This window comes from Acanthopagrus latus, chromosome 24 (assembly GCF_904848185.1).
Source record: "Acanthopagrus latus isolate v.2019 chromosome 24, fAcaLat1.1, whole genome shotgun sequence".
NCBI lineage: Eukaryota > Metazoa > Chordata > Actinopteri > Spariformes > Sparidae > Acanthopagrus > Acanthopagrus latus.
In genome coordinates this window covers 11,820,371-11,846,209 of record NC_051062.1, presented here as the reverse complement: position 1 = coordinate 11,846,209, position 25,839 = coordinate 11,820,371, and the positions used below count along the sequence as shown (strand labels likewise).

The window sequence follows — 25,839 nt, the reverse complement described above, 5'->3', positions numbered from 1 at the left end:
CAAGTCATCGGTGTCTCCCTGAGTGTCCTCGTCTCTGCTGTTATTTACATGTGCACAGATTGTTTAGGGCCATGAGAACAGATGGTAATTAACATGCATGGCCTCCAAATCCCCTGAATCTCAGACACTTTGTCACTTTCCCCCTGCCAAACTTTTTCACTCCCTATTGGGGAGGTTATGTACAGATAAACGGCTATTTTTATACCAAACAGAGTGTTTATTACAAATTATTGCACCAGTTTCTCATGAGGCATGCAAGAGTTTCACTGCACCGTCCTCAGACTCAGATGGGAGTAACACAAGCCCGAATCTACTAAACACACAGCACAAAATCACCAAACAATGTTTTATCTCAGTCTCTGCCTGTCAGGAGTCGATATGTATTTTCAAACCAGTCTCTATAAAACACCCTCTGTGCGTTTACTCCTCCACACCACTAGGGCAGTCATGAGCAGGGTGACCAGCACTGGCACTGCGATGAACGGGGCGAGGATGCCGATCGGCGGGTCGTGGAGGAGCCGGCCGGTCAGAGCGCAGTCGTGGAAGTAGATCCTATGGACGTTCATGAAGAAGCGGTCGACTATCTGATTTGGCCAGAAGCAGTCCAACCGCAAGGCCACCTGGAAGGTGCAGTTTTTCAGTCCCTCGTAGATCCTGCAGAGGGCGACAACACACAGTCAAATTCCCAGTAAACGATCGGGAAAAACTTGATCCAACTCTCACATGAGCCGAGACAAATATCAAGTGTCATGAACCCATTCTTCTATGACGAACTTAGTAATCATTATCTTGGGATCTGAGATTGAAAGAGTCTCCCGCTGTGTCTTTGAAACGTCCTCTCAGAGTGGGCCCACAGCGGGGATTTTCTGTTGGAAGGGAAAAAAAGGCAAAGGAGTGTCTAGAATTACCAGTGGGCTTAACGCAGCTAAATATAACTGCGAGGTGGTGGAGGGCAGGGGAAATGGAGATGCATACCAACAGGCTAGCGCCCTCAGTACAGCCGCGGCCCGTCCATACCAGGAGGGATTCTGTTCCGGATGGCCCCTCTGTTTAACTGCATAGCTGGAGGCCCAGTGGGCAAGTGGTCAGAGAGCCACTTAAAGAAAAAGTCCACTCAACGTTAAAGGTCTTATTTATAAGCAAAGTTGATTTCTGAGCCAGCGAAAAAAACTGTAGGTTGGGTGACAGCTGACCCAACCCTACACTCCCAAAGCACTTGAGGATCACGTCAGCTGTCGTCTAACAGAAGAGGAACAGGTTATCAAATTCTTTTACCTTGAAATATGGCTAGATTCATCATCCTTTAGTTGCTTATCAAACAGGAAACTGTGAAGTGCGGTTTACAGCATTTATGGATACCAAACAAAGCCAAAAACATGACAGGAACACATCATGGCTTTGCTAAAAACCTGTTTTAATTCCCATGATCACGGATGGAGATGGTCTATCCCCAGGTGTCCTGAAACATCCACCAGTGAGAAGCAAACTGTGGTCAGCTGTTTGACAGCCTTGTTGGCTGTAATACAATCAGGATTAGCTTAAAAAGTAGGGGTTAAACTTAATGATAGTTCTGGATTAAGTCTCATGCTCGAGTCGTGATTAAACTATGGATTTAAGGTTAAGCGAATCTCACAAGCATGTTGACACACGTATGTGCTGAGCTACAACTCTGCGAAAGTGTTTCGGACTAAATATAATCAAGACTCGAGAGAGACTGGAGGGTTTTAACAGATCTGAGTAATACAGTATGTGAGTGACGCCATCTTGACCTTTTTAAAAAATGTAATTGCAACAGGCAAGTCTTAGAGCGAAGCTGCTAGAAGGCATCTTATTTACACCTACACAGTGTGGTGTATTCAAGGAAATACAGTTTAGCTCATTTAAGCCTAATGTAATTAATTTGATGAATGAGTAAAGTAACTCTATTTGGTGGACATTGTGATGGAAAAATTCCTTTTCATTATGGGTTGATGAATTTTGAACTATTTTGTTGAATATGATTTCTTAAAGACATTTATCTAACTTGCTTCATGTGACTGATATGTTATGCAAATGCATGAACACCTAACCTCTGCCCTATATGATTGTAACAGTGTCACGAACCAGCCAAAACTCAGATAGAAAGTCGTCTTCTTGTCTTATGTTTTATGTCTGATAATTTTATGCTTTGCACAGAGTCCCAGGTCATGCGTCATGAAGTTTTAACTTTACGTCTTGTGTCGATGAAAAGCCTGTCTGATTGGGATAGTCGTATGTACGTGTGTGTGTGTGGCTTAATCACTGCTGGCACCGAGAGTGCTTGTCTCTTCCCCTGACCTTGTTGATATCTGTGTATAAAATTGTGAACACTCCTTTACTCGGGGCTCATTCACTCAGCTCATGAATTTGACTGTGTGGTGAGTCCATCTGCAGATGGTTGGATTAAACTTACCGAAAAGACAGATCTGACTTTACTCTTTTATTGACAGAAATTTCCACCACAACATCTAAGCAGAAAGAAAGGGAAGCCTTTCACTATCAAGGACGACCCATTTCAGTTTCAAAAGTAATCAGACCCTTTTCTCTTCCTCTTGTCCACTTGGCCGGTGATGTGGTTTGAATTGGTATTTCAGTATTTGCCACTGTGTATGTTTATGTTTGGATCTCACCTGCATGACAATGTGGCTGCAGTCTGATCTGATTGTCGACAAGTGGACAAATTAAAAGTGGTGAAAAGTATTTACAAAAATAAAGCACTTCATGTGATGGAGCGGTTTTTAGTTTCGGAGATGTGTGGTTGTTTTTGAATAACCACAAGAGTAATTAAGCTTATTGTCCTTTACATATTCTGAAGACTATCAGTGCTAACAAGTTAAAGACTTAAGTTTGAAATCACTTTAATGATCGTCAGCCAAATCTGTTGGATGATAGAATGCGTGTCGGTGGTTAATGCAGCAACAAAACAGGATATTCCTGTCGGGATGTCAAGACATTTTCTGGCCGCTCTCCGGCGACAAACCAGCTATTTTTAAAAGACGCACAAGGAAACTTTCCAGCTGTGTTTGTGGCCACAAGTTTGGTTATTTTTGACTAGACGTTGGGGCTTTTTTCAGCCGATCTTTGAGTCAACAAAACTGGGTACTTTAAAAGACACAAGGCCATTTTTCAGGCTTGTTATAACCATGTATTTTAAGTATTTTGTAGGAGTTTTATTTAATCTTTAACCAGTCATAAATTAATCTGCTCCCACACACAATCCCTATTCATGTATTCACAGTCTGCTGGTTCATCTATCTATCGCTCAGCCAGACCTCAACGATTGCGTCAAACTTTGTTGCTAGGAGTTTTGTGATGCAACTGCAAACCCTCGATGCGCCTGTACAAATCTTTTACAACTGCACACTCAGACACAAACACACCCACACGCAAGTCGAGCACCGCCACCAATTATGTGCTGCTGGACCAAGAGAGGACAGCGTGCCAGGAGGGAAATCACAGTTTTGACAGTCGCTTCTCTTGTGGGCCTCTCAGCTCCTTTCACCCTCCTGTATGACTCATCCTCTGAGTGCCTGTGTTTGGGAAAGGACTGCTCGGAGACACCGACTAACACACACACACACACACACACACACACACAATACAGTGTGCGACAGATAGAGTAAAAGGCCGCGACCAAGTGAAGTGGAGTTGGTGATGGGCATCAGGCAACAGCCACGGAGGCAGTTTGAAGATGTGTCATCAGAGCAACATATTGTGGGCAGCACGAGTTAAGGCAAAAAAAAAAAAAACACGATTCCTCTGTAAACCACTGGTTCTGTATGGACAACGTGGTAAAATTGATTATCTGATGTGGTGCTTTGTGCTGCATGTGAAGCATTTATGTATGTAAAGGGAACGTTCACCCTGAAATCAGAGAACTTTTGTTTGCTCTGCCTCAGACCTCAGCAGGATCCAGTTCTTGATTACCATCCTTTTCATATCCACTTTGGTCCAAGGTGGTTTGAGTGCGAGTTGGAACAAGCACCTATTCCCTAACCAGTTCTTTGTGCTTCGACAGCCAAAAAAGCACCAATACTTTGCCAATAAACAACTAAAATCTATTGCCATTTTTACAAACCAGAGCAAGTGAAGCATGTTGTCTCACTTATCTTGGAAGAACACGCCGGCTATTCATCCCGTGGAATAACATACCAGTTCTTAGAGGGTTTGCAACCAACTCATGGTTGCAAACTTGGTTTGCTTTGGCCTAAAGAGAGTATTAGTGGCTTATTTTTTTATGGCTTTCCCCTCATTTTGCATGACCCAGAAGATGAACTCACTCCATGGTGTCCGGCCAGCTGCACCACAGGCCCCTCTCCAGCCCTCCCATGTCAAACATGAACTTGGCGAGGCAGAAATCATTGATCTTACTCTCATAGAACGCTCCGTTGCAGCCTGACACTGATGGAAGGACTTGGGCTAAAGAGGATAGGAGACAAGAAAAAAAATACATTAATCATGTCATGAATATGACACAGAGTTGACTGCAGAAGGGTGATCATTGTATTTCAGTGACTGGGCAGCAGAACTTTGCATCATTGTTGAGATACAAAAGATTTCACAAAGCACTGAAGAGGTTATCTGCTGTTTTCAATTCTTGATAATTAAGAATATGTTTGTGCAACAAACAAGGTCATGTCCTGGCAATGGTTATTCCTGTTGGACCTATTTCTTCCCTATTAGGCTGTTAGTTTCCTTAAGAAAAGATTTTAATTTGCGGTCGGAGTCCCAATCCCATTTGTTTACTTCAGAGATGCGTGTAAACAGCCTCTTAACGTGGAGGCAGACCGGCGCCATCCCGCAGGACTCGGAACTCAATGTAACACCGCCGAGCAGTACAGTCAGAGAGGGAGCTTAAGCTGGCGGAAAAGGGCCCCATGTGGAACGAACAGGTTGTTGTTACGATGGAGAAACACGGTGGATCTCGGTCTGCAGCGGCCTGATAAGGGCCAACCGTGTGCCCATTATGTTTGCTCTGTCTCAGCTGGCTCTCGAGGCTCCGAAACGCTCAAAGGAAGAGTGAATGTGTTGACACGGGGATTTCAAAAAGAGATGCTACTGAAAGGAGAATGGGAAAAATGGACAAGACCCCTCACTGGAGCAGCACACATCCTCAAAGAGAGGCTAGTGGAGATCCAATAAAAAACTAAAGTGAGGTGAAAAAGCATCAAACACTTGAGAAACTGAGCATATAGGTGGTAATTCTGCAAAAACTGAAGCATCTATTAGCTTGTTTATCACCCACAGAGTTGTGGGGATGTTATGTTTCACCTGTTTGTCTGTTTGTTGGCAACAGCTCAGAGAGAAATCTGACATTCAGGCGTTCAAAGATGCCTTCCAACTTGGCTGCTAACCAGCATTGCATTCACATTTTCCAGGAAAAATCAAGGCAAACCATGACAGATGCTACAGCACTTTCTATTGACATGCTGCCTTCAAGTTTTTTCCATATTTTTGGCTAAAGGAAACACCCATCAGTCTAGCAGGAATCATTAATTCTGCCTGCCTTTTCCAGGACTTAATAGTTATGGATTTTCAGAAAAGTGATGCTCATGAATATGACACGATCCATCGAGCTCAGATGTCACTCATGTTCAGCCAGCTGCTCTGGTGCTCAGCACGAGGGCCTAATTTTCACATTCTCCCATTCATGTCGGGCTTGAAGTAAAGCCCAGCGACAGAGGGTTTTCAAAAGCCCGTCAAGAGAGGAGTGTTGAAAGCATTCGCACATGTCAGATTCCTATTATCCTGCATGCTCGTCCTTCATGGAAACATGTTACTGTATTGAGAGGTCGTATGAAACTGAGTAACACGTCCATACCACATGTCATGGGGAGTACAACTCACGGTTGTAAGATATGAAGCATTATTGTACAAACAGACGACCCAAAAGTATATTGAATTGTTATCATATTCAACACAATAATCCTATAATCCAATAATAAGAATTGCAGGCATAGAGACCAGATGTCTACACCTTATTGCTGCCTTCAAAAGTTGAATCATACCACCAATGGATGAAAGACAGTTTTGCTTAGAATACCAAAATGTTATTTTATGACGCAAAAGTTCGTAGAAATTGCCTTTCAACAACCAGCAGGGGTGGAGAACGGCAATTGAAGCGATTGCTGAATGTTAAAAGCTGAGTCTGAGCTGCTTTACTGGCTTCAAAAGTTCAATAACACCAATAATGGATGAAAGACGTGGAATGTTTTAAGGTTTGCTGAAAAGCTGACCAGTGACTGAATCAATAAGATAATACAACTGAACTTTTTGCATTGAAAAGTATTTTTACACTGTGATATTGGTACTTTTACTCAATTAAACACCGTGAAACCCTTCCGAACCCTTAACCTTGCCCTCAGACTAAGATTAAACTAAATTAAATTGTACAGATCTTAGACTAAATTTGATCACGCCCCTGTTTGAACTTAGCCGTATCTAAAATAACTACAGAAGGCAATTTCTGAAAAAAATGCAGTGTGATCACTGGAAGTGGAAAAGCTGAGGCTGAACAGCATCGCTGTCTTCAAAAAATGAATAACACCAATAATGGATTGAAAAGCTGCCCGATAAATGAATAAATGAAATAATACAATTAAACAATAAACCAGCCGTGCAAAAAAACAACAAACAAAATCAGAAATGTGATTTTTGAAATGTTTACTTTAATACATGTTTTAAGTTACACTGTATACACACAAACACTTCTTGATAATACTTTCAAATATATATATATATAAAATAACTCTACACTTATACAATATCCAAACATTCCTTTAACCACAACATTAAATTTAGAAGTTCAGTTTAAATCTCAGCTGCACGAACACTCACCTGCCACCAGCAACACAAGTCCTGCCTTCAGTAGCGCCGCGCTCTCCAGAGCCATGCTGAACACCAACTCCAAGACGATTTACTCCCCGGAGATCAGCTGCACATACCTCATTCTTCCCCCTGTATTCTCACCAAAGCCACTGATTCATTCACCTCGCCACAACGTTACAAATATATTAACTACAGCTCAGCTAGGACTGTGCGTAAAAAGCCCCCTTGACCTTCCACGGTGGCAGCCTCCTTCCCTCACCGCGGCCCTAATCATAGACGCTCTGCCTGTCATCCGATCCGCTTGTCCTGCTGCTTACAGCGCTGGAGCTGCTCACAGGGGACAAAACAAAGTCAGACACCAAATTTAGTGTCGGCCTTAATGAAACCAGAGCGTCATTACACAGGAAAAAAAAACAATGTTATGAAATAATTGAGAGTTATTTCATGCTATTATCAAAGCACAACAAATAAACTTGAATGAGTGAGAGTTGTAAAAAAAAAAAAAAAGAAAAAGTCCCAATGAATTCACGCTGTGTGTCATATATTGAATAAGAAAACCAATTTTCTACAGAATATGCCTTTAAATATGCAATAATCACAAATTAGAATCAATCCTTTGAATGTGATTTGCTCTCATTTTGCACTATTATCTCTGTAAGATAACACATCATTACACTCATAAGCTTTTAATCAAATCCCTTTGAGTCAAGTTTTCCCAATTACTTCACTATGATTTGTAATGGATTACTTGGAAAACCCCCCGTAACTGTCAGCTGCTGTTCAGAAGTCCTGGCGCCCGACACAGTCCCCATCTCCGTGTCACACCCGTATCGGAGCAAATCTTCACGCAGCTCGCTTAATTGAATGTTTTATCTGCAGATTTCTGTACAGGAGCGCAGTGACAGTTCATTAGTATTCTCACGGCTGCTCTGCGTTGTGCTGCCACCCAGTGAGGCTGCCTGTGCTGCTGCTGCTGCTGCTGCTGCTGCTGCTGCTGTGTGTGACTAATCTCACAGCTCAGATAAATGTTTTCATGCATCTCTTATGATATACCGTCGTGTGCAGACTGACAGACAGCGTAATTTCCCTCAGGTTCCTGTTTTGGAGGGTGGATTTGTTTGTTCTGTTCACTTTTTTTTCGGTCACACTAGAGGGACCTTGTACACATTTCAGCACTGGTTTACATGTTTTGCAAGAGGCATATTTAAATCAGGGGAACACAGCGCTGATGTTAAGGGACTTTTTTTACAAGTTATGGGACTGGGTAGGCGGGAGAAAACGTATGTTTCTCCATATAAGACAGGATGAATGTCACCGGTTTGATTTCTCACCCTCCCCTTGAGTAAGAAAAAAGCAAACATCATTAATAACTGGAAACTGGAACTTTAAGATTCAAGAGTATTTTGAATTAAAACTGTGCAGATATATGAAAGTGAGGATGTCTCGCGTCCCAGGAGACAGAATTAAGACAAGCCAAATGCACCTTTATAGAATCTATTTGGATTAAAGGTTACACAAGGCAGACTATATTCTCTGGCCATCCTATACAGACATTTCGAGATTTGGCCATATCACTAACTGCTGCAACCTCTAGCTGCCGTTAGCTACTTAGCTCAGTTAGCTGTGCAGCTTGCAGTCCTGACCAGGAGCTCAGGGAATCATGGGAGTGTTGGTGTTGGCACCACTGACACAGGAACGTCGGTCCAGTAACAGGACTTGGCTAGCTGGTTAGCATGCTAACATCAGCAGACATCAAATCCTCACAGGTGTTGTTCATGTTTCATATTTTTCTTACATAATGCACATGTTTGTGTCTCTGAAGGGAAGAATAAGATAATATTTTGATTCAGGATGAGAAATTGTACAATTACCTTCCTGTTCATCAAAATAGTTTCGACTAGAGCAAAAACAAAACCCTTTTTCTTTTGTCTAACACCACCAAATTATCTCCATACAGTCCCTCACCTCGGGGCAACTAGTGTTCCTAAAGACTTTTAAATGAATTCTCATTGTTGTCTGCATAATATTGATGAAAAATACAAGCCTGAATGTGATTTTATGTCCCCCAGGAGCTTCATGATTCATGCAAACTCCAGAGAATCACTCTCAAACTCGAGTAATTCTCCCTGAACTCCCCTAGAGAGCAGCAGAGCACACTGAATGAACCCCCTCTCTGCCACTGTGGGAACATTCACAGGCTTCATCTCCGTCCTTTTTGCACCTCTTGCTGTCTGAGCTGTGGGGTCATTTTAGTTATAGAGCCAGTTTACACCCCGGGTTTTCACCTTACATGGGTCACAAATCAATATCTCTTTGTCCTCGCCGATTTGCCAGCTGCTTTCATACTTTTGCGTCAGTCCACAAGCGGAACCAGAGAGCGGAATAGGGTACACCGGCTTGTAAAATGAGTGGCCCTGAAAATGGTACAGAGCTGCTGGGGCCCCATTAGACTGCCATCGTCAAAGTTTATAGGCTGTGGCTTCTAGTGGCGGATATTTGCAGAGGCTGACCAAGGAAACTTTCTCTGTAGAAATGAAGCAAACGCTCTATCGCCACGCTGTAAAATAACCAGCCTCCCTCAGAGAATCAGTAGAATTTAAGATATCTTCCTTTTATTTCTCTTTAAAGACCGTCTGTGTCTTTAATTCATCTTTCTGAATTATGAATACATTGCTCTGGAAAGGCTGCAAATTTAAGTAAGACTTTTAAATGATGATGATGTTGATAAAAAGTCACAGGTGGCAATAGAGGCTCCACACCACCCAGCAGGGGGGCCAGGACACTAATCAGCTCCTGACAGGTGTATTGACGGCAGAGATGGAGCCAAATAGCCAATCAGGAGGGGTGATAAGTGACGTGGGCGGACATCCAAAAAAGATTTAAAAAAAAAAAAAAAATCTTTAAAAAAAAACCAGACAAAACGCTCGTAATCTTTTGGGTGTGCGGTGTGATAGGCTGGAAGACGCGTCAGTCACAGCGTGGAGGCGTGTTCGGACCCCCCCCCCCCTCCGTCCACCCCTCCATCCCGGCACACACGCTCCTCCACCTCACCCCCTCCCTCCCTCCCTCCCTCCTTCCCTCACCACCACCCCCCCAATCCCAAGCCACCGGCGCTATGGCAGTGTGAGGAGTAAATGGCTCGGAGTGTCCGCGGTGGAAAGCGACCTAAACACTGGTCTGGGAACTGATAAACAAACACAACAAAAGCGCGGCGCGTAAAAGCTCTCCACGGCGCGCGGAAGCTGTGCCAGCTCTCCAAGAAGACTCCGACGGTTTTCTTCTTCTTTTTTTTCTTCTTCTTCTTTTTTTTTCTTCTTTTTGTTGCTGGTTTATTTTTTTTGTGTGTGTCTGTGTGTGGAGGGGGAAACGAACCGAAGGATATCTCTCTTAATTGGACATGTGAGTTACGGGAGTTTAACAAGACGAGCAGCCCCGCTTTCCTCCCTCGAAGATGAAGTTCCCCGCTTGCCTCCTCGTCACTTTGGTGGTGATCCGATCGAGCGCAGCGCAGTCAGGTGAGTGACTTGGATGCGCGTCTCATGCGCCTGGGTCCGAGTGATCGAGTGAGGGGCTCTCAGAACACCTCCTGGCATGTTTGCGCAAATGCGCGCGTTTGAGCAGAAATGTTTGATTCGGGCTCGGATGGACACGGTGGTTTAAACACCTGTCCTGTGTGTGTGTGTGTGTGTGTGTGTGTGTGTGTGTGTGTGTGTGTGTGTGTGTGTGTGTGTGTGTGTGTGTGTGTGTGTGTGTTTTGCTGGCACAACTTAACACAACTTCACGCGCAGCCACGCTGGATTTGAATCACCTCATGCAGACTCACACCTGCAGCGGGACTGCGAGACTGAGGCGTCGATCCCCTGCGTAAAAACAAAAACAAAAAAATCTCGACCTCCCCTGCTTTTGATTCGCCTTTTTTACGCTGATGTGTGACACGTTTTGAGCGGACATCCACTTTCACACCCCGCTGTAAGTGTAATCTGTGCTCCGAATCCACTGGAAGCGGTGGTGTTAGCGCAGCGCACACCAGCCCCGGAACCATTATCTATTCACACTGCACCCCTAAATATGAATGAATGCGCCATCGCTTTAATTTAATCCCCCTAAGCGGACACTGATAGACCGAGGACCGCGGCTATTTGCGCTGATTTATATGAATTGAGCTCGGCTGCACCAGTGGCACACTTTCCCATCCCCTTACTGTCTTTGAATAATTCAGACGCAGCAGATACACTGAGGGGCTGTATAGGCAGCGGGAAAACATCTCGCTTTCATCATCAGGACCCCTGTGGTGTCGGTCCCTGGACGAAAATCACTTTAATGTTCCTGCGACATTCCCATCAAGGCTTGTAACACGTCAATGCTACTCGATAGCCAATTAATAGAGAAGTTAATGATATTTTCATTCATGTGTGAGTTGGATTCCTCCTCTGGCATCCCTGTGGGATATTTGCAGTCTGATGTTTGCGCTCTGCAACATGCAACATTTGGCTTTTTTTTTTTTTCTTACCACCTCCTTGCCTGATATTTTTGCTCATGGTGCATCACAACCTCGCAAGCAAAACAGCAGATAGAAGCTTTGATGTTGAGAAAAAACGCTGCTGATGAACTTTTTCAATCAGCTTTTGTTCGCAGGCTTTATTGATCAGTAGCAGCATATTCTGTTTGGTTTGGAGTTTGCTTTGGAAGTCAGTCAGGAGTGTGAATGCAGCCCTTGTGCAGATCTTCCCCTGCTTTGTGATGGCCAGACTCTGCCTTCCTAATTGATATAATCAAGAATCTGGCCGAGGGGTTGTCAGGAAGCTGGATGCTCCGAGGTGAAATGTGGCCGTCATCCAAACTCTCAGCGCCACGTATAAGATTCTAGGACGCTTTTCCCCTTCCCCGCCTCCAAGGACAGGTCGAGCTCTGGCTCCATCTCTGCTGGGTTTGTGGGGGAGTCGGAGACACAAACACACACCAACTCCCCCGCTGGCCGTGGCGTGGCTCTTGGATGGAGAAGGCGCTGAATGCTGCCTATTAAACAGGAGTGGATGGATGCACGGATGGATGGGCGACAGGCGGGGATGAATGGGGAGGAAGAAGTGGCACCCTCGCCGGTTTATTTATTCTGCATGCATACACTCCCATCCAAGATATTTGTGATGCAAATTCTGCCCAAGAATCTGAGCTATGCCTCTTGGGAAGTTCATTGTGTGTGTGTGTGTGGGTGTTTTGTGGGTGAGGAGATATTTGTGTGCGATCTGTCCACTCTCTTCACTTTAATCTCCCTCTACTTATTGTCGATCCTGAAAATTCATGCCCGCCGCCGTACATCAAACACATTTAAAAAGGCGCGTCGGGGTTGGAGCAAGTCAAGGCTGGAGACGTTCACCTCGCCGGTGTTTAACATGGTGATTGAATCTGTCAGTGCGCTCCTGCTGCGAGACAAATGTCTGCAGCATTCCTGCCAGTCAGCTGCTCTGCTCTATACACTACTATCTGTGTGTGTGTGTGTGTGTGTGTGTGTGTGTGTGTGAGAGTGTGTGTGTGTTCTTATGATGTACAGTGAGGCCACATGTTTGCCAAAAATGAAGGTTTTCCTGAGCAACTTGATTGATGATTTGCTGGATTCTGACAGACTCTCGGCAGTGTGAGAGAAATCTGTGCGGACGCTTCTGCAGACTCGTATTAATCTTGATTTTGATGCAAATGAAACCTTACAAAAGAACCCTACGGATGCACTGAAGTGTTTATTAATACTGTCAGAGGATGATCAGCTTTCTTCTCCGTCCTGGACTTAGTGTTCATGAAGCAAAATCGGCTCAACTCCTTGGAGACAAAACAGCACAAAAACATTGTACAGCAGTGGTGTCAAACTGATCCAGTAAAGGGCCAACCAAGCAAGAACACACCTGATTTGGATCAGCAAGAACACACCTGATTTTGACCTTTTAAGCCGAGTGTACTTTGCCAAGCTTTCCGAACCATTCAGATTTCAGGGAATAAGCTGTTTTCAGGTGGACGGTGGGGTTTGGGGTGCGACTCTATTCACTGATCAGACGGTTAGTTTCTCAATTACTCGTCAAGAAGCTAAAGGAGAGCGCTTGTTTATTGTGGTTTTTCCACAACCCACGACAAAAAGGAACCTAACCCTCTAACATCAATTATCAAAGTTGCTGAAAGGTCCTCTTGGTAAGATAGCTGATCTTTAAGTCTTATTCCCAACTTGTCAAATAGTTGGTAACCCTAAACCTTTAGACCTTTTATTGATCTTTTGGTCGACCAGGTGAGTAATGTGGGGTTGGAACCGATGTTGCACAGTTAATTGATCAACCGTATTGTTCATGAAATGTCAAAAACTTGTGAGAGTTCCCGGCACAAAGTGATGCGTTCAAATTGCTAGAGAGGCACCAAGTTGACACATTTAACTTTTTGAAATCTTTGCCTGGGAAATTAAATTATTTTTTGACTAATAATTTAATTGATGAAGCGTCGTCGCTCGAGATTTAATGATTAGATCTTTGTCCCAAAAGTAGATGGCTACATTTCTCAGCCCTCCATTCTTGATTTCGCCTCCTTTCTTGGAGGTTAGTTGAGTCAGATGTGCTTAAACACTCGCAGGATCTGTCAGACTACTGCTTTCAAGGTCAAGAATGAATCATAAGTTAAACCATCTCTTTCTGGTGTTTTGATTTGCTTTCGAGCTCAGCATTAGATGCTACTAATGATTATTCATTAGTTGTCTTTTTCTTAAAATGTCTGAAAAGGGCGATGATCAGTGTTTCCCAAAGCCCAAGAACTCTTCCTCAGATGTTTCCACGGCTCAAAAGTATTCAGTTTATTGTCGGAGAGGAGTAAAGAAACTCTAACCCTTACCAGAAATGTTCACATTTAAGAAGTTAAAGCTTCTTCTTTACTCAAACTGATTATCAAATAGTTGGCGACTAATTTATTCTATATTTTAATTTTAGAAATGAACCTTCTACAGGCATAAATCCTTCTATCGCATCTCCTTTGAGGAAACGTAACGTTGTAGTACTGGAGATTGGTCGTGGTCTTGAGACACACAGCTCTGATATACACATGGTGATACATGGTTCCACAGGGACTTGGTCTTGACTAGGCCTCAACCCCTCAAAGTCTTGTCTCGGTCTCTACAGTCTGGTGTTGGTCATGACTTGGCCTCGGTTTAGGTGGTCTTGCAGTTGAAAGCTGTTTTTTGACGGAGGCAAAAAAAAAAACAAAAGAGAAATCTTCACCTCACCTTTCGAAACCCGTCTAAACAGAGCTCACGCCAGTTATTTCAGCATCCTGTATTTAGCTGTCTGCATCCTCGCATCCCTCTAACATTTCAATCGCTCTAGCTCGAGTGTGTATGGCAGTCGGCTGCATTTGCACGTTTGTGTGTGTGTGTATTTGGGTGACATTTAAAGACGTGCTCTCCTGTGAAATGGCCGGGGGAGAAGGTGGAGGGGGGGGGGAACCCACTGAATGCCAGTATCAAATTACTGGGCGTCTGTCAGCTGGCACACACGGAGCCGCGGAGCTGGCCGAGGCTTTGTGGAAGACTGACGGAAATGAGAATTTATTACAAGCTAATTAAGCTTTTTTTGATAGCATCAGTCTAGACCGCGAGCCCTTTATTTGACAGCATGAGAGATTGGGGGGATGGGGGGGTAGTGAAGGAATTCAATCTTGCTCTAAATTAGTCAACATTGCTATCATAACTTGATATCTGCCAGGCTTTAACCCGAGCCAGGTCCTGGGCTGGGTGTTACTCAGATATGCTGTGATCGTTCCTGACGAGCCGATGGAGACGCCTTCTGTCAGCGTCTTCCGGCGAAAGGGGTCAGAAGGAAGGAGGGTAAAATATGTCTGTTTGCACAAAAGAATAATAATTGCAGTTGAGCGAGGGCGACATTGAGGTGTGGGCTGTTATTTGCTCCCTCTGTCACAACTGGACAGTCTCGGCGGGCCGTGAAGAGAAGCCTTACAAATGATGTGACGCGTGGGGGTGATGGAACGCTTTTCCAAGGCCTGAGACAGCACAACGCTGCCTCTCTCGCAGCGCTCAGATTATTATCCGCACGGGCCGAACAAAGATGACGCTGTTCCCTCTCTTGGGAAAAAAAAAATAAAAAATTGCCTTTTTGTCTTCCCTTTCCGGAGCAATACCGCGACGTCACGAGCGCGCTCGCTGACATTTTGTTCACCGCCGGCCGTACAGAGGCGCTTCTGTTCTTCTGAGTTTGCGAGCCACCCAAATATTTACATGCGGAATCACAACTGCACAGCATGGGAAGGAAAACATCCAAGGCGCGGGTGCAAAATAGCGGCTTTATTGGCCTCTGTAATCATCCCAGAGGCTTCTCAGTCCCTCGCTGTCTCTGGCGCTGTGTTTGTGTGCTTGGCAGGACAGACTTTTGAACCCCCCCGTGCCTTTGCTGCCTAATGATGAGCAGGGTTGGCTTTGGTTGTGCCGTGGCGTCCGGTGCCAACTCCTAGTGCGAGTTAGATTGGCTAGTCGGAGGCTGGAAGCCTGGCACAGATGTCCCCTTTCAGGAGGACTGAGATCTCACTCCTACACAGGAAAAAAAAAAAAAACACAGTCCACCCATGCACAGGGATTTACTTTAGACGCCCTCGAATCTACATGCCCTCTTTTAATTTCTTTCAGCATGCTGGTTCTGCTCCGAGTCTCGCTGTTTGTTCACCTCCAAGTCGCGCAAGTTCACGGGTGAAAGGGCGGCGGAAGCCTTGTGTAGTGGCGCTTCAAGTGTGCTCATTGTTCGCTTTAGGTACAAATCTACTTTCAGATACACACACACAGTGCGAGCGAGGCATGGCCGAGGAGGAAAAGAAAGGACAGGAAAGACAGAGGAATCTTTTTTTCTTTTTCTTTTTTTCCTTTTTCTTCTTCCTCCCCCTCTTCTGTTTCTTCTAGTCCACTGGAGGGTTTGTTCGGCCCGCCACTTGTAATTCCACTCAGAGACAAATGCCTCCATCCTGCGTCTGAGGGGCTTCCTACACACACAACACACACACACACACACACACACACACACACACAGATCTTTCTTAGCAGTACCGGTCGGCTCACTTCAGAGCTTCTCCTCTCGTCTAGAAAAAAAACGTCTTTTACTTATTCCATTAACTTCCCTCCATTTTCCTTTCTCCCGCATTTGTCACCTCTTTTCCGTTACTCTATCTGTTTCCTCATCCGCTCCTCGTGCCCCCCCACCACCCGTTCTCATCCATTAACATCTCCCATCGTGTTCCTGTTTCATTCCCCCGCTTCATCTTTCACTGCCTCCGCTTTTGTCCTTCCCTCTCTTCCTTTCCTTTCCTCCCTCCTTCCCTTTTCTCTCGCGCACATATCAACACACACATGAACAACACACTCCTCCCTCTGTCTTTCATTAGCGGTGTGTGTGTGTGTGTGTGTGTGTGTGTGTGTGTGTGTGTGAGGCCGTCACAGAGAATACAGGGAGAATGGAAAAACAGCTCTCTTCCCCCCCAAACCCGCTTTAATTACGACACGCAATTTGTTTGGCGGACAACACGCTGTTGGCAGCTCCTTACACCACTCACACTGTCATTTACATGCTCACACGCATGTAACTGTTAATGTGTGAGCGTGTGTTTGTTTCCTAAACCCGATGGAGCGGGTTGCGATGCTGATTTTCTGTCAAGACTTTGGTTTACAGCCGCTTCGAACAGCGTCAGAGGACAGACCGAAATCACCGTCCGTGTCGTAACTGAGATTTGTTGCACATCTGAAGCTAAATACTCATTAATTCTTAATTGAATTACTCGAGTCTGCAGTTTTAGAGTTATAGATCTTTAAAATTGAGTCTGTTTTTGATCTACGCGTGACAGATTTCAGGAAATTAATGTCACTCAAACTGCTGATAGACTGAAAATAACAAAAACATGAATTATGGATAATTGGTTGTCATCAACACAATCAAACGATTTGATTAAAGACGACCACGTTAAGGCAATAATATGTTTTTTGACCATTTTCTGACTATTTTCTCCCAGTTGAAGTTTTTGTGCTGATGCTACACCTCAGCAGTTTTTTTAAAAACTCTTAGAGGAGGAATATTATTCTCAATTTCCAGGTTCATATTTTGGGTTAGTAGTCAGATAGTTTTACATGCTTCAGTGCATCCGTTTGCTCGAACTATCTAGTATTTCAGCACTGCACTCTGTCAGAAACACTGTTTTAACTTTAGAAAATATCTGAATATAAATGCTAAAACCCTCCGTAAAACTGAGAGGAAATTCAGAGCTGGGCTGATGATCATCTGTGGAAGTCTTGTGTTGCACGCTTTGTCATTTGATGCATTATTCATGTTGTTTGTTGGCCACGTGGGACACCACAACAAGCTAAGCACAATATTGACATAGTATCACATTAAATCGTCATCGCTAACATGTTAGCAAACTATTTGAAGCGATCCAGAACACACAGAGAAACATGAGCACTCATGTTTCTGGTCACCTGATCAGTGGAAGTCCTTTTAGCTCTGTTTTTGGTCTCCACCAGCTCCTAAAAAAGTACATTTGGCTCTTTAGCTAGCTAAGAGACGCTAAAATGCTCCATGAGACTTGTACATAAAGCAGAGTTGGGTTTATAATTCTGCGTCTCAGTCATTACACGTACTCTGTTCATTTGATGCATTATTAATGTATAAATACTCAACAGTGCAACTTGAAGATACTTCATGGTAGCTGTAGGATTAGCATAAGGTTAAAGTCAGGGCAGGAGTGAAGGTTTGATCTGCCTTCTAAGACAAATGTATGCATGCACATTTGTGCATCTCTGCCTGCGTATACAAGTGTTGGCAGTGGATTTACATTTGCAGTGCCGAGCTCGGGCACGAGGCCAACACAGGAAGTGGGACAGCGTTCAGCTTCCTTTGATTGGCAGCACTTCTTTGGCGAGGCAGGATCAAGTGCCGTCGACTCGGCCTTTGACGACGAGCCTGGGCTTTTTTTCTTCTTCTTCCTTTTTTGCCTTCTTTCACTTTCTTCCCCCTCCCCGTGCTTTCTGTTCTGCCTCTCAGGGCGGCACAATGGAGGGCATTAAAATCACAATAGAATTTTTTTTTTTTCTCCCCCCCTGTAACCTTGACAAAGCCCGGCGTTTTAATGAAAGTGTGTGAAAGGAGAAATGATCACTGGTCTCTAATCCCTCATCTGTGCGCGTGTCGATCCGGCAATTCAACCCGGACTAGTAGATTTATGTCGTTCCCCCCTCTGTTGCATTGTCTCTCTCTCTCTCTCTCTCTCTCTCTCTCTCTCTCTCTCTCTCTCTCTCTCTCTCTCTCTCTCGTGTGTGTGATGTCATCGTACATCACACACACCTTCACACACCAACTCGTCTGTCTCGCGGCTGCGTCTTACGGCGGTTCAAAAGCCGCTATTTTGGATGTGTTGCATTAGTTTGCCCCCTCCCTCTGTGTGTGTGTGTGTGTGTGTGTGTGTGTGTGTGTAGTCATGCCCGCCTGGCGTATTGTGTGTGAACTAATCCCTGTTAAGATATTCACGGCAGCTAATCTGTTTAATTACACTACAAATTAAGGATATTTACTGTTCCAAGACTTTTATGCGACACCCGCTTTAATCAGGGCCTTAATCTGTCTGGCACTGTGCGAGTGTGTATCCCTCTGTGAGTGTGTGTGTGTGTGTGTGTGTGTGTGTGATTGATACTCTGTATGCCTAGACATGTGCGCCTTTGTGTCTATTAGGCTATTTCTGCCACGGAAATCTCTCTGTTTTAATTCTTTTTCTGAATGTTCGCCCACAATAAGAGAAGGAACGGGAGATTATTGTGTGTTTCCAGTTGTCGTCATGGCAGAAAAAGGCACCGTTTTACAAGGATTAAACGCGTAATATCTGCGAGACGTTGTTAGAGTATTTAAAGGACACAAACCCAGATCCACAAGGGGTATCGCTCTCCGCCATTCGAACTCATGTTCGGCTAATTCTACAAGATTAAAACTGTGTTCCGACCATGGAAACATGCTGTGTTCTCCATCAAGGGCAAATAATGTTGCCAAGCATATAGCACGGCATTTTTGTGCTTTGCAATATCTCAAAGGTCTCCACATTTGTCAGTCGGGAGGATTTCTGCTGTTCGTTATGGCTGCAAATGATCAATTTTTGAGTGACTCACTCGAGAAAATGCAACCATTTGCAAACCATCGTGTGTTATCTTTTAAATACATTGTGGTGATAGTCAAAGATTTCACACTAGTTTGAGAAATTGTGGCACTTTTCAGACGAAACTAACATGTATCAAGTTCAAGTTGGAGCAAGAAGGAGGTCAGGAATCACAGGACAGGTCAGGAAAGTCATGAACGTATCTGTAATCCCTGAGCGTGGTCTATAAGGCAACTGTGGCGCTTTATTTCATGGCGTGTTCGTGCTGCCTGCAGGCTTCATAAATCATGTAGTTTTTGAGTATTAGAATATTAGAATTGTTCACGATGAGTCTTGGGAGCTTAGACTTATGTCGCGCACCAGGGAGGAGGAAGAGGAGCTCTGGGGGAACAAATTCTCCTCAAATAACCCACGAAGAAATGCACGTTTACGAATCGAGGCTTGCAGCGGCACTATGTGGGTTTGGAGAGGAAAATCAAACTCAGAATTTTGATATTTACAATATTAATGAGATAATGATGCAAAGTCAGAGATATTTCTTTTTCCGTAACTGGATAAAAAAGCTGTTCTCAGAGGAAGATGAACAAGGTTTGAAGCTACAAAGCTGGCAGGGTCCGCCACATACAGACAAAGTTGAGCAGTATGAAATGATGAGTTTCTTCATTATGTTTGTTTAAGCATAAAAAACAGGCCAATGAATTTCTTTCTTTTCTGATTTAAGATTTCGTTCCTCAAACTACACAGCGCACCTTTCGTTTTAATGGTTGGCTGATGAAATTGAACGCCTTTGTGTGTTAAACTGTATCAGATTTGTTTGTTGTAGTTTTTATATCAACATATATTCAAGTGCCTATTTTTATGCGTGTGTGTGTGTGTGTGTGTGTGTGCTTGTCTTTGCGACCAACGTCTTAAGGTCTTAATGCGGCAGAATGTGATTAAGTTTAGATGTCGGTTACAATTGAGGTTAGGTTTAGTTTAGCGTTAGGCATAAATTGGTTATGGTTTGGATTAGGTTAATGTTCCTGGTTTGACTTTACAAACTAGAGTTATCAAATAAATTTAGAGACATTAAAATACAATATTTGCCTCTGTTGGGGTTTGGAAGTATAAAGTAGGAAAATGGAAAATACAGTACAGTATGTGAGCAGTTATACTTGTTACATTCCATCACGGTTTGATAATCGTCAACTTTTAATAATCATTTTGTGCATATTGGCTCCTGTGACAAACTTTCATGTGTTTATGTACAGTACCATGTGTACTGTATGAGTAGGACGTGTGTGTGTGTGTGTGTGTGTGTGTGTGTGTGTGTGTGTGTTCAGACGGGGCACGTTGTCCTTTTTAAACGGCCCCTTCTGCGATGGTGACCTGTAATAAATGAGTGGGCGCGAGAAAGTGGCAGCCGTGACAGCTGACTGGGGAGGGAGGGAATAGAGAGAGAAAAGAGAGAAGAGGTGGAGGTGGTGGAGGTGTGTGTGTGTGTGTGTGTGTGTGTGTGTGTGTGTGTGTGTGTGTGTGTGTGTGTGTGGAGGAGAGGAGAGTGTGTTAGGGAAGACAAAGCGAGACAAAGAGATGGAAAGTCTCTGAGGATAGATAAGGAGGGGAGCATGAGAGGATGAGGGGAAGACAATGGAAAGGGCGATAGTGAGGGATTGTGGGTCGTTCGACGCGGAACAATACCTTGACCAGAGGTGGGGACTCTTCTTTCTGTGCTGCCACTTGTTCCTCTCATCCTCATTACCCCCACACACCCACCCACCCACCCACCCGACTCCCCCCTGCTTTTTTTTCCTGTCTCTCTGAAGTCACCTTGCAGTCCAGTAGAAATATGGCCGCTCCTTCGGCGAGTTTAAAGGTACATAAAACTCGTGGAGGAGAAAACCTTGGCTGGGCTTCACTGTAATCGTGTATGCGTGTGTACGTGTGTGTGTGTGTGTGTGTGTGTGTGTGTGTGTGTGTGTGTGTGTGTGTGTGTGTGTGTGTGTGTGTGTGTGTGTGAAGGTGAGTCACCTTCAGCGCCAAGAAAGATGAGGGCGCGCTGGATAGAGTGCACTTATAAGAATCTGTTTGTGCATTTTCTATGGTTTTGAGCGTCGGCTCATTAATTTGTCTCCAGCTGAGAGGCAAAAACACACACGCGCTCTCACCGTCACACACACACACACCTGAGTGCTCCCCTGCGTCGTACCTTAACCAGTTGCTCGGCGGCGAAGCGCTTTCGGCAAGGTGAACGCGAGCTGATGGTGGGTCATTTACAAGATGGGAGACAGGGAGAGAAAAGCAGGAGAGGTGGTCTAATTTCAGCTGAGGAAGGAAGAGATGTGTGTGTGTGTGTGTGTGTGTGTGTGTGTGTGTGTGTGTGTGTGTGTGCGTGTGTGTGTGTGTGTGTGTGGTTACAGTATGTGTGTGTGTGTGTGCCTGTGTGTGTCCAGCAGAGGTTAAGGTGGAGTGAGAGAGACAGTGTGTTGTCTCTGAGGAGTACAGCTATCACCGCTGCTGAACGCTCCAATTAATCAGCCTGGGCCACACAGGCACTCACTGTGTGTGTGTGTGTGTGTGTGTGTGTGTGTGTGTGTGTGTGTTAAGGTGTATCAAGTATCTATTGTGTGATTGCAAAGTGTATCAATATATATTCATCAGCAGGATGCATCACACACACACATTGTTTTTGTCTTGTCTCCATGGATAATGCTAATGGGGTAACACACGTTGTGTTGGTTTGTACCTGAAAGACGAGAAAAGACGGAGAACAAATACGACGTGTGTGTTCGCGCATATGCTCGTTTGTTCCCAGCCGTGCGTCCTTCGGCGGAAAATATCACATGCGTCTAATTTGCATTGGCAAATATACATTGGTTTTAAGGGGAACTGCCAGGTGGATTATGCACAGATCTACAAATCGCTCTCTGCCAGAACAAAACGTCGACGCTCATCGCATCCGTATTCAAAACATTCATTAATTATTCATTCATTTCCCCTAAAATACTGTATCTTCCCCTGACAACTAAGGCCTGAATAATATATGCAATGATAACACTACCTGAGAGCTTATGAAAACAATAAAAACAAACCTCTTTTTTTCCAGTAAAACCAAGGTGCTTAAATGTACATTATGAGCTACGGTACAATAACTTTGAAAAGATTACAGATTCGGATGTCCAAATATGGTTAAAGGTGCTTTTCTCCAAACAAATAGGGGCCGGCATATCACCAGACTGCTGCTAACTGTAGCTGTGGTTAGCTGGTTAACTCAGTTAGCCATGCAGCTAGTGATCCAGGGCTTAGCAGGATTAGCATGCTAATGCTATATATATATGGAAACAAATATTTACTTTCATTCACATTCTGTTGATAATTTAAGGTAGTTGTTTTTATGTTGTAAACAGAAATTCTTACACATTGCAGCTACAACGTACGCACAAACATAAACACAACATCAGTGGATTGATGCCCACAATTTTTGAGGTACGTTAAACAATCTAAAAAAAATAACGAGTGGTCGTATTAGGTGACTTTACCTTTGACTATCATCTCTTGAGGTACAAATCGGCTCTTGGCTAGCTGGTTAGCATGCTTACGTCAAAAGATGTCTTTTTTGTTCACGTTCTGTTCCTACATGCTGCATCTTCAAGGGAATAAAAGTAGGAAAATCTCAAGAACATGAAACGATAAAATATGTTTTATTTAATTTCCCTCCAGAACAACATTTAATGCGAGTGTTCTCTGCTCCGATAGTCAAGAAAACCTTTCGTTTGTTCCTTGTTACAAATCACTGTCGAAATAACACGATGTCCTCGGCCCTCTGTAGACCGGCTCTGTCACTACAAAACACTTTTTCCTCCACAATTGTATTAAAAAGAAATGAGTAGCATATAGTGTAATGTGTTTTACTGACAGGGTTATTAATTTAGGATGGCATCTAATTAGTGAAACAGTCACAGATTAATCATCTTTCTTTTCAGGTAATCGATTGCCCAGAGCGCCAGTCGAAGTCCTCAGATGGCTTGTTGTCGGCCTAAAACAGTCTATAAAACAAAGATATGGAGTTTATGATGAAATAAAACAGCAAAAAGAGGAAAATTGTTATGTGTGGAAGATTTTTCCTCGATAAGTGACTTAGATCAACTTGTTGATTGACTTTTTGGACAGAAGACCATTGTTTTATTCAAAGACATCATTATTTCAGCACAGAAAGACCAGGACCGTCACAGTCAAGCTAAGGTATAAGAGCAAAAACATTGCAATCAAGACAACTTCATTCAAATAAAACCTCTAATAATTAAATATTTGAACTGTTGCAATGTTTTTTTCAGTTCCCAGGTTCATTCCAAGTCCATTAAATTCCGGAGTGGCTGCTGGTATTCATGTGTTTTCCTGCTGATAAGCACTATGAGAAAATACAGAGGGAAGCATGAAAGATGGACAGGGAGACATTTAGAAAGTCGGAGATAAATACAGGGGCTGATAGAGTCGAGGACTCACGTGGTTTCATCGTCCGGCGCTACAGACGGCGCTTCATGCCGTCACGCTGCTGCCCTCTGTGAGCTTGTGTTCCGCTGGAAAATGAAATTCTCGAAAAGGCTTTCACTCCCTTGAAATCATGTTTCAACTGCAGGGCAGTGGGCCATTCAAACAGGTTCACTCACAAAACTCACTGTCGAGATCTGCCGGAGCTCTTTGTCACATATCGTGGACTGATTTGCTTTTAGAGGTTTTCCCAGCAGAGGAAATACTATAAATCCAATTAGGCAAAAAAAAATAAGAATCCTGCTCATCAGTCAGTATTTGGAAAGCGAGACAGAGTGGTGTGTTGTTTGTTGACTTTCCTGAGGATGTATGTGGATTTGTAGACTCCTGAGAGTCTGTTCTAATGCAGATGTCAGACGCTTCAAAGTCCCCCTCCAGTCAAAAATGTGTTTTTCGCCTTGTTACCACAGTTTAATGTTTGAGCTTCACTGTGTAGAAAGATGTCTGTGCACAGTTTCACACTCGAAGGCTTTTTATTTTTTTTCACATTCATCTGCTCAAAGTGTACATTTTGTCTGTGCTCATTGAAGATCTTATTTGAGGAGGCATGATTTGTGGGATGTGGAAACTTGCAGCCACCAGTGCGCAAACTCTTAGAATGGACTTCACATTGATTCTTGATACATCCTTCGCTTTTTATCCCGTCCACATCTATAGTTAATGAGGTCTTTTCTGGGCCGTAACCCATCCTGGATCCAAGTTTGGTTGAAATCCGTCATGCAGTTTTTGTGTAACCCCGCTGACAAACCAACAAACAGACACAAGTAAAAACAAAACCTTCATGCAGAGGTCAGACTCAGTATCTCTCTAAATGAGCCAGTGTTAGCCAAAGCTAAGCGCTAAGCACTAATGTCAGTGTGCTACAAACACTCTAACGTTTCATGTGAATCCCTCATACATGTGACGCCGATTTGAGGCTGGGTTGAAATGGCGGACCTCGCCACCAACCAGATGCTAATCGTTGGTTGCCATTGCCGAAAACACACAGGCGATAAATAGTAGGGGTAAGACAGTACACCATTATCAATTTAATAATGTGTACCCATCTCTGTACTTAAAGGGGGCGTGGCTTAGACCTATGGTGGGTGGTGCTTACACAGGAAGTAGGTGGACCTACTACCACTAAGAATTGAGCTTCAGTAATTTTGATCTCAAGATTAAAAGAATTATTTACCGATCAAGATTTTTTTTTTTAATAAACTTGACAGAATAAAAACAAGTCGCTTAACCCTAATAAATATTATAAAATGAAGGGTTTTGACTTCATGAAAATCTTGGAGATTGTATCTTTTTTAACGGATGAAAATATGTGAATAGAATCTCGCTCGTTTCAGACCTTTTTCCGCTGGCCATGAGGGTTCCCGGGGCGCCGACACATCCAAGCAATTTCTATCACAGCTACTTCACTCGCACAAAATGTCATGGTTTGTCTGAGCTAGCGAGCAGAGAGTCGGTGCAGAAACATCTTTTTTTCCCCGTTCTTTTAAGTGAAGATAAGACGGCGAGAGAGAGAGTTGTTGTAGTGCCAGACAGTGAATATGCACACACACGCACACACACACACACACACACACCCCTTTAGACACACAGCGCCAGGCTAAGCAGGAAAGATATTACCCTGACATGAAATATGGGAAGGGAAAGATGTGCAGTTTGTCCTACATAGGAACATATTAGATACATGGACACTCACGCAGGCAGTCATATTTCATTTCCAGTTTCCATTTCCTTTCGGGCGGACATGACACCCACCTGCAGGGTGTGTGACATAGTGTACAGTACGCGCACACACACACACACACATACACACACACACACGGTCGCAGGAGCAAGGAAACGAGAGATAAGAGACAAAGAGATCACGACGAGAAGAAAGCGAGCGTGATGTGTGTTCTTCCAGAGTGAATTGCCAGAAAAAAGGCAGCGAGCAGAAGCACAAAAAGAAAAAAGAGGGGAGAGAAAAAAAAGGCAGAGGTGAGAGGAAGGGAAACAGTTGCAGCCCTGTGGGCTCCCCAGACAGAAAGAGGAGGAAGTGTGGCTATTTGCCTTTTTTTTTTCCCTCTTCTTCTTCTCCCACCATCTGCCTCCTCGCGTCTCTCATTTACTTAATTAGAGACCCGCGTCTTAAGGCCACTGCTCCCAACTGGCATCAGCTGTGTGTTTGCGGATGAGTGTGGGATGGGTGCATTTCAGCACGAGAGCACCAGCAGTGTGTGTTTGTTGGTTAATGTGCGTGCGTCTGCAGGTGTGTGGATATGTGTGATGTGTGTGTGTGGTGGTGCGTATGGAGGGCTCACCTGAGGGAGCAGGTAA

At 44.0% G+C, this 25,839-nt stretch overlaps 2 protein-coding genes across 5 annotated transcripts in view; one reads left to right on the top strand and one right to left on the bottom strand.

Moving 5' to 3' along the window:
* Positions 1 to 48: 48 nt before the first annotated feature.
* LOC119014935 (receptor activity-modifying protein 1-like) lies at positions 49 to 7,257 on the bottom strand. The gene is made up of 3 exons (XM_037090384.1): positions 6,856 to 7,257; positions 4,299 to 4,437; positions 49 to 654 (listed from the first exon to the last, which is right to left on the bottom strand). Exons 1-3 carry the CDS (start codon positions 6,908 to 6,910, stop codon positions 399 to 401), a joined length of 450 nt encoding a protein of 149 aa, XP_036946279.1. The 5' UTR covers positions 6,911 to 7,257; the 3' UTR covers positions 49 to 398.
* Positions 7,258 to 9,963: 2,706 nt separating this feature from the next.
* LOC119015032 (receptor tyrosine-protein kinase erbB-4-like) overlaps positions 9,964 to 25,839 on the top strand; it is a 276,642-nt gene continuing 260,766 nt past the window's right edge. For all 4 annotated transcript variants that reach the window (XM_037090594.1, XM_037090591.1, XM_037090592.1 and 1 more), the window contains exon 1: positions 9,964 to 10,361. In XM_037090594.1, coding sequence (XP_036946489.1) covers positions 10,298 to 10,361 — 64 coding nt within the window. In that variant the 5' untranslated portion in view covers positions 9,964 to 10,297. The remainder of the gene's footprint in view (positions 10,362 to 25,839) is intronic.